The sequence below is a fragment of the Odontomachus brunneus genome, unplaced genomic scaffold, assembly GCF_010583005.1.
Source record: "Odontomachus brunneus isolate Ranch 3 - 2012 unplaced genomic scaffold, Obru_v1 Obru_scaffold_081, whole genome shotgun sequence".
Taxonomy (NCBI): Eukaryota; Metazoa; Arthropoda; class Insecta; order Hymenoptera; family Formicidae; genus Odontomachus; species Odontomachus brunneus.
Window position 1 is genome coordinate 442,133 of NW_022639531.1, and position 9,257 is coordinate 451,389.

The following is a 9,257-nucleotide window of genomic DNA, read 5'->3' on the forward strand; positions in this document are numbered from 1 at the left end:
ATATATATATATATATATATATATATATATATATATATATATATATATATATATATGAAAGAATATTGTTACATGATTGTGCAGATCTTTACAATGAGTTTGTTGATAGTAGAATTAAAGGACTTAAATAATTTTACGTATTTTATGTAGTTATTGATTCGTCGGCCGGGCCTAAGCATGGGAAAGTGCATCAAAATATATTTCAAATAAAAAATAATCGGCGGAGTTTTTGTGTTAATAAATTATTTTTACTTACAATGTCTAACATAGCTTAATAACAACGTTGAATGTAGTATTTAAAAATGTGAGTCTCGAGCTCTTAACAACGTATGTAGCGGTAAAGCGCTCCCTCAAGCTACCAAGCATAAGGTGTACATGCTCTCGAAGTTATATACGCTTATATATCTTTCTGTCCGTATAATTTAAGTAAAAATATATATGGATAAGTTCAGAAAAATATATATGGATAATATATATAATATATATGAAATATATATTATATAGAATATATATAATATATATGGATAAGTTCAGAAGAAAAAGCTTTCTCTTTTGTCTTTATGACAATTTGAATAAATCAAAAATTAAATGTAATCTATTTTGTTTGTTTATTAATCTGTTTTATAATTATTTAATACATTTTATTGTTTATATGTTCGCAGCCTGTTTATTTTATATAAAAGTCATGCCATGTTTATCTGAAAAGTTTTTTATATCTTTAATAGTTATCGAGATAGCAAATAAGGAATGAAACTTTAAAGCGTAGTTTCATTTTTTAAACTTGCATCTCAACCACTAAAGGAAAATATCTATCTATTAGTTTTGGCTATTCTATAAATATATCAAGCCTCATTGAAATCAGAGGGATACTTCGCGAATGTTTCTTATAAAATATATTTGAGATATTTGTGCTATTAGTTTAATTTTTGCGATATTTTTACGGAGTGTAGAGTGTTTTCCTGCTATTTTACTTTTTGTACATACATTCGTTTCTCAAGAACATTGTCTCGTATTTTAGATATGGGAGAACTTGCAGAAGTCCATCCTACCTCACAATCTCAGATACAACGTAACGATTAGCAAAGATTGGCGGCCATTCGCGCCCATCGCCGCTACGTCGACCAGCCATCGATCCGTTCAGACGTTGGAACTGGCCGTTGCAGACGAGGAGGACGTGCAAGCTAAGGAGAGCGCGGCGCAAATGGAGCAACATTTGCGAGACGAACTGTCCGGCTGGCGCAGTGCTCTCGGTCTAACGACGGTGTTTAATCGTCACGCAGTCGCTGTTCTGCGAGGCTTCATTTCCAGCATACCGAACGACGTGGGACACCAGTTGGACAAGAGGGATCTCAAGCAGTTATACAGGGCTTATCACACGCATGGTTTTCTCTTGAACCTGCGCCAGATCAGTCTCGACGAATTGACCAAGCAAATAGCTGCTACGAAAGTGCGCGACATCACGGGTCCCGTCGAATTCGCGCTAGTTTGCCACCTGCAACGCTACGTCGGAAAAACGTGCTCCGTATGGTTGGCTCTGGCGATTCTCAGGAGTCGCGGTTAACGTCACTGACTGCGCAAACTCTGTGAAACAATGTTATTTATAATATAAAGAAGAATAATGCGCGTATGTAAATAGCAGCCGTACACCTGATAAAGTCGTCTATGCACAAAGTCAAAAAAAAATCTTCTCGAACTATAGATTATTTTATATATATTATGTAAAAGTATGAATGCTGGATTAATAAATATAATGAAAGCAAAGCCATCGATAGAATTAAAGATGTATTTCATTCGTACACACGCACTCACTCACACATACGTATATTCTCTCTTTCCTTTTTCTTTTCTTTTTTTTTCTCTCGTATATCGAAAGCTGTCTAACCTTTTCTTAATATTCAACCTTCGTCCGTTATCTGCACATTATTATGCTATAATTATAGTATAATTAATTGCATTTATTTGTGTAATATTTGCCACACGTATTTAACGCAATTTTTGCAGCATGTTAGCTCGTGATTATTAATTGCTTGTGTAAACTAATGCGGTTTTCATAATCCTCAAAAAATGTGTATACAAATAAATAACAATTGAATAAAATTAAGATACAACGTTTGACGCTTGATTACAAAAGTCCTCAAAATAAAATTACAGAAGACTCGATACCGAAAGAATAATTAAATGTAAAAATGGTGAATAATTAACATAATGCATTTCTTTCTTTTTTTTCTTTCTTACGCGCATTGCTCAACAATGCCGTTGTTATAACAATCGTGTTATCCGCCTCCAGCGTGATAATAATAATAATAATAAACATATTAACAATGAAGACAATTATCTAAGAGTTTTAGAGATATATCAGGAGGAAATCATATGATTCGATCGAATAATTCGCGATCGGATCCATCGTCGCGAATAGCGAAATAATTTTGTGATTACTATGGGCTAGTTACTGTCTGTTCTTACGATATTTCCGAGTAAAAATACGACTATGCCGGATGAAGCGGACTCGTGATTCACGCTTGTACATTGTAGAACAATCACGACAAACGGTCGTCTAGTTTTCTGCCAGACTCTTGTGTTGTCCCCATCAAATGCCATTCCCTAACTGCCGTCGTACTTCTGTCATACTACTGTCATCTCGACGAAGACACTTTAAATGTTTGCGCGTCTCGTTTGTACACACGTGTACTATTTGCCGTAAAAAAGTGTCTGTATCAAAATCTCTGTCTAACTGTTTCATACTTCTCCGTTTGTTTACATACATCGTTTGGAAACTAATAGAGATCTGTCGATGATATTCGAATATGCTTTAACTGTTTAACATAAGCGCGTACACACACACATACATAAACACACACACACACACACACACATATGCGCGTGCGCATCTCGATACATCGCCGATCTCTCGTTGCTGTGAGCAAATTGATTGAAAAGTATTTATGCATAGGCTGATTCCGATTGTGACTTTTAGGGCCGATTTTTCAATAATATTTTAAACCAGGATTATAAAAATATTGATTAAATTTTTCCTCGATTTAATAATTTATTTAAATAGACATATTTCAATTTAACTAGAGGACTGAACAAAATTGATCGAAGAATGTTTAATTGCCGTTTGATTTCAACAAATTCAATTAAAGATCATTCAATTGACAATTGTACTTAACAAATTTAGTGAAAGAACGTATGATGTAAGCAAATTCAATCGATTCAATCCAAAAGCGTTTGATTACCCAAGGTTACAGTTGGTCTTATGAATAATATTCATAATCCGGGGCATCGAAGCATATCGTGAAAGATGATGATAAAGCGTTAAGTAAAACCCGCGTCGATGGGGCCACTGATTGTATCAATCGTCCGTGAACAATCTTTGATTGAATCGATTGAATTGGTTCGTATCTATCGCCAATTGAACGACCTTTAATTAAATCCACTAAACTCAATTATCAATTAAACGGCCTTTAATTAAATTTGCTAAGTTCAGTCGTTGTTTGAACGATCTTTCATTCCTTCCAGTCACATCAATCGTCAATTGAACGGTCTTCAATTGAATTTGTTGAAGTCAATTGTCAATTAAACTGTCTCTAATTAAATTGGCTTATATTAATTATCAATTAAACGCGTAATGAATAAAGATGAGTAATCAGGAGTTTTAAGTTTGAATTTAAATTTCCATTGAAAGATCGGTCCTTAAACATTAGTACGCGTAAAATTATTCGACATAACACAGCGTAATAACACTCGCGAGATTTAACCCGTCATTGAAAAGATGATCTGGTAGATTTTTCTTCGTTTTTCTTAATTATATTTTCATAATTTTTCAAATCTTATAATATATATCTCCCATAATTGGAATATTAAGATTCAATAACAGCTAACAAAAAAAAAATTCGGAAGATATTACAAAGATTCAAAGAAAATGATATGAAATATCTTATGGGATCTCTCAGACCTCACTTTTCGAACGACAGGTTAACTAAATCGATTTTCAAACATGTGCATAACAGAAAAACGTGCCTTATTGCGAACAATTTAATGTTATCAGATATATTGCGATTGGTTCTCTCTCTCTGCTCCCTCTCTCTCTACCCTATCTCTCTCTTATCGAGCAGGACGTTTTATCCTTTTAGATAAAGTGAATGTAATTCCGATCTTAATACGGTAAATAAAAAGGAAAGACGATCTTTCGTTAATAGTTTTTGCTTTGTATCCATCCAATTTAAATCGGTAGACTCGCAGGATCATTTCCAAAGTACTTCGGGTCTTGTTCTATAAGGTCCACTTTTTTAGGGAAATCTCTAACTTTCCCTTTTAAGTTCTCTCAATCTACCAAGTTTCATTATTGGGACAAACGGCGAAACAGGACTTGGTATAAAACGGGATTTAGTGTAAAATGTGTTTCTTAAATTGGTCAGTCGCGAAAATTTCCGCTTCAAAGCCCGAAATACGCGAATCGGTCCTGCAGACGTCGCCGCGCTATTCACTACGAAATGTACTCAAGTCTAAACTACCTTTCATTCGTTAATATGTACAGTCGCTGGAATCAGCGTGGTGATGTACAGCGGATGTACAGTCGTTGGAGCCGATAATAGGATGAAACGCAGATCGATAAGCTTAGGATTATGTCGACGATCATCCGGTTTCTCCTTTTACATCGATCCTTGGATCGATTACGTCATCCCGATATCGAACGCGACGTTCGCGATTTGTTTCAGCCAGCGTAAACCCGACGTGTACATCAGTTTGCCAAACTGTTTGAACACATTTTTCTTCGATGATGATAGAAGCTCGTTAAATAATCATGATTACGAGCCACTACTTATGAGTCTGCGCGGTAATCCATTATGGAGGATTTGTTAGATAGAAGCCGAAGTGATAAAAATTGCGTTCAGCGAACACAACGATTGAGTAAAACTTAACTGTAATTGATGTATATTCTTAGAATCAGCTATCACATTTTCTAAAAGCCGAGCAATCAATCGTGTTCGCTGAACGTAGCCAATAGATGATATATCCGACAATCATATCTGCAGAGGATTCAGGAAAAGCATAAATGAAATAAACCATACAATTATTGATGTCTCTCTTAATCAATAGCACTTTAGAAAAGCTGTTTTGGTATTATAGTGCATTCTATGATTCCAAAAGAGATTTTCACTAAAACTGTAAATAGACATTGATGATCGCAAGAAAAACTGGGTTTTAGAGTGCCAATAACTAAGAGGGATGCTAAAGTATCCAGCAAGTGTGGTCTATTTAAAAAATCGATAAAGATCGATAGAAATATATAGAAATTTCATTGGAATAATAAATGACTTTATCTGAACATCATATCTGTCGGAAATTTCAGTTTCTCACTTTTTAGCTCACGTAAAAAAGTTATAAATTTTTTTCATTTTATATCGCGTAACTCATTTTTAACGATTAAATATTTATTTAAATACATTAATCTTTCTATACAATTTGAGCATTTTTGATCAAAAACACAATTCAGTTGCCTAGATGTTTCTTATGTAATTTCATCAAATCTTTTAAGCATAGTTATCTTATCTTCATTTCATTCCTATCAAATAAGGATATGACAAATATTTGCACCGTGCACTGTCACTTCGGCTACTGTCATAACCGCTTACGCAAGCCTGTAAGCAGTGCCTCGTAATTGTAACATTTCATGTCATTCTAATTTCATTGGAAACAAATCAAACATTATCGAAACATCAATACTTAGTTCACAGATATGTCAAGTGACTTCTATTTAAAAACGTGGTCTATACGTTTTCTATTACAAAGTTATAAACATTCAAAGGTTTTCCCTGAAAAGTCTTGTTATTCGTATTTGACACGTCTGTGAACTAATATATCAATTTATTCAAATCGTTTCGCAAGCAAGTGTAGTACGCCGAGTGGTCTAAACGATATTCTATTTCTCGTTCCCATTATTGTTGTTGTTTCCCTTCCTTCTTTCTTTTATTCTTCCTTTTTTGTCTCCTTGTTGTTTTCTCTCGTCTTACGGTGAACTACCTCTCGACGTTCGTCGCTATCGATCGCGACGCAATCTTTGACGTCAATTATATATCTGTTACTAATGTCCGTGACTATTTTTTTTTTTGTTCTGCGTTGCGCGAGTGTCGTTTACATCGGGCTAACGTCGACGGAGAGACTCATCAGAGAGGGCCTCATTGACTCTTCTTAGACACTCCGTTCGTGTAACCATTCGTGTATCCGTTTGTAACAATTCCATTGCTGAGCGTGCTGTCGTCCTTCGCATTCAATGCCGCTGCTTCAGTGGCAGCCCTTATCCTCTCCAGCCGCTTCTCCGCGTATACTTGTTTACCCTGCAAAAATAAGAACGGCAATTATAAACTGATATAATTGGGTTCATTGTGACAATGTATTTATCTTCGATTATTTCCCGAAATTAATCCTTTTATTGGAGCACCAAGTTGTGTTCCGAATGCTTCGAGGAGAAGTGTTCAAATCGTTTTGAAACTAAGAATTACGATTTTTTATTAATGCAATTTAATTACAAAGAAATTCGCATTATGAGTTTACATTCGTCATCACAACAAGTGTTACGACTAGATTTTCCAATCTCAGGTATAATTTAGAATCCCGGGATTTCGGGATATTTTAGATTCGATCCCGGAATCATGAGACTAGTTCTGGAATTATATACATATAAAAAAATACAAATAATATTTATAGAATGATAGAATTATTTTATTTATAGGACATTCATAGTTTTATGAATATCATTAAAAACAAAAAATAAAATTTCAGTAAAAATAGAAAAAAACAACTTATATTAAAATACTGATACATGACTTTGTTAAAAAAAAAACATTATAATTAAAATCTGAAGCTTTTGTGAAAAATGAAAATAGAGATAATTTTCATTCCTTCTTTTCATTTCAGAAAAACGACCTCAGAAATAATAAAGTATAAACTTTGTTAAAAATGTCATAACTAAAAATTGAAGCTTTTGTAATAAAAATAAAAATAATTTTTATTCCTTCTTTTTATTTTGGGAAAACAATCTCAGAAATAATAAATAATTATTAAAGTAAAAATTTCATATATTATATAGATACTAAGCATTGAATTTTGCAATCTCGAAATCTCGAGATGTGCGATGTTGAACCTCGAATATTTTTGGCAACGTAAATTTAGCCGGAAATTGAAAACCTTAATCACAATCTAGTCACATTATAATAGATATACACAAAAAAAATTGATTAGATTAATCAAATGTTTAGATTAATCAAACTCCTAATAAAATATGAACGAATCAGAAATTCCGATTAAAGCTGTTAAAATTCTATTCAAGTTTTGCCAAATTGAGCAGAATTTTTCTAACTTTTACCAGAATTTTTGGTTTGTTCATATTTCACCAGAAATTTGATGAATTCAACTTAATGTTTTTTCTATGCAAAAGAGCCTTTACACAGGGAAAAGTATACATAAAAATTTATCTGTGGGATAAAAATTTATTTCGCAGAAGTAAACTTTATTTCAGAACACAAATAAATTTTATATCCCACAAACATACAAGTATTTTTTCTCGTCGTACGCCGTTTATACGCGGGAATAAAATTCGAACTGACCTTTGCGATGTAAGCTTTGGCGTAGAAATTTCCGAATAGGACGATGAAGGAAAGCATGTAGATTACGAGAGCATACTGCATCCAGATAGGGAATTCGCATCCCGATCGGATACCGTTAATGCCCAAAATTAAGGCAGTAGTGAACTGAATGAGCTGGAGAATCGTCAAGTATTTCTTCCACCAGAGGTACTTGGTCACTGAAGGACCTAACGCGGCGAGTCCATAGTACGAATACATCAGCACGTGGATAAAGCTGTTTACCATTGCAGGCAGGAAAGCTGCGAACGCATATACACGTGTAAAAGAAAATGACCAACATTCTTCACACGCGAACGAGACATGTCGCGACTTTCATATGTTTGACTACATCTTGAAACAAGTTCTTTCCTTCCATTAATTCATTATTTAAGAGGTTACAATAAATTTGTTATTCATTTTGCTAACGCTTTTTGATTGCTATGACAAAAGTTATAGATACAAAATGTAAATAAAAAAGATATTTGTATACAGCAACCAAACAATTTTTTATTTATATATTTTAATACCAAATATTTTAACCAAATATTCATCAAATATAATCATAATTAAACAAATAAATATAATTTTTTTAATTTAGTAGTTTCTCTTAGCTTATTTTAAGAGAAAAATCGTTTTCTGTTTTTAAAACGTCATTATTTTGTTAATTCAAAGAATTATTTAATTTCCATATTTCGTAACATTGAGAGTAGATTATAACATTAATTCTTTATTTATTCTGGTTTAATCCACGGAAGAAAACCTTTTAACGTCGTAAAAATATTCTGATCTTTTTACCTTACGCTCATTTATAGATATCACAAAAGTTATTAAAAATTATTAACTATTTTTGTAAAATAAAAATATTATTTTGTATTTAATACGTTTTCCAATTATAGACAAAAACTTTGAAACAATATCCTTTTACAAATTAAAAAAAAAAATTTTAAGAAATATTTTTTTTGCCGTTTAGAGCAACTCTTTTAAGAAAGAAAAAATGACAAAGAAGCTCGCAAACTTACTGGATCCACTCGGTACCCATTTGATACCGATCCACCATAATGAAAACATGGTAGAGTGGTGGTAGACGTGGAGGAAGCTCAATTGGTTGTCCTTCTTCCGTAAAATGAAGAAGAACGTGTCACAGAATTCCAGAAGCTTGCTGAAGTAGTACCACCAAACTGCGTGGACGATCTAAACATAACACGCGTTAGAGTTTTCCAAAATCTCTTAAACATAGGAGTAGATCATACTTGAACAAGATAAGTTTGCTAAAGAGATTATTCTTTTAAATTTTTTCCATTATCAATGAAAAAAAAGAAAAATAAGTTCGCTCACCTGAAGTTCATCGGGACGCGTGATGTGCCTTATTGGCTGACACACATAACTATACCGTAATCTTGTAGAGGCTACAAACAACTGTAAAGAACATCAAGTATAAATATCAATGAAGTGATGACGGAAACGCGCTTTCCAGTGAAAGTGGATAAATAGAAGTAAGTAAAAACGCTAAATGTTCCCCGAGATATTTTCTTGTGTGGCAGAGGAAGTGATACCGACCTGAATGGCAATGTAAGCATTGAGACAGGCCATGGCAAGGTTGTAGAGCACCAGTGTCCATCTTAATTGGAAAGC

General features: G+C 33.5%; 2 protein-coding genes across 2 annotated transcripts in view; one reads left to right on the top strand and one right to left on the bottom strand.

The window, feature by feature from the left end:
* Window positions 1–2,187, top strand: part of LOC116847592 — a 5,843-nt gene extending 3,656 nt beyond the window's left edge. Inside the window, exon 3 of the mRNA XM_032822724.1 lies at window positions 1,019–2,187. Within this exon, the coding sequence (XP_032678615.1) occupies window positions 1,019–1,561 (543 nt within the window). The 3' untranslated portion in view covers window positions 1,562–2,187. The remainder of the gene's footprint in view (window positions 1–1,018) is intronic.
* A 3,227-nt stretch (window positions 2,188–5,414) lies between these two features.
* Window positions 5,415–9,257, bottom strand: part of LOC116847593 (elongation of very long chain fatty acids protein 4-like) — a 38,377-nt gene continuing 34,534 nt past the window's right edge. The window contains exons 4-8 of the mRNA XM_032822727.1: window positions 9,183–9,233; window positions 8,961–9,041; window positions 8,645–8,816; window positions 7,608–7,885; window positions 5,415–6,338 (exon numbers count right to left, since the gene is read on the bottom strand). Coding sequence (XP_032678618.1) covers window positions 6,180–6,338; window positions 7,608–7,885; window positions 8,645–8,816; window positions 8,961–9,041; window positions 9,183–9,233 — 741 coding nt within the window. The 3' untranslated portion in view covers window positions 5,415–6,179. The remainder of the gene's footprint in view (window positions 6,339–7,607; window positions 7,886–8,644; window positions 8,817–8,960; window positions 9,042–9,182; window positions 9,234–9,257) is intronic.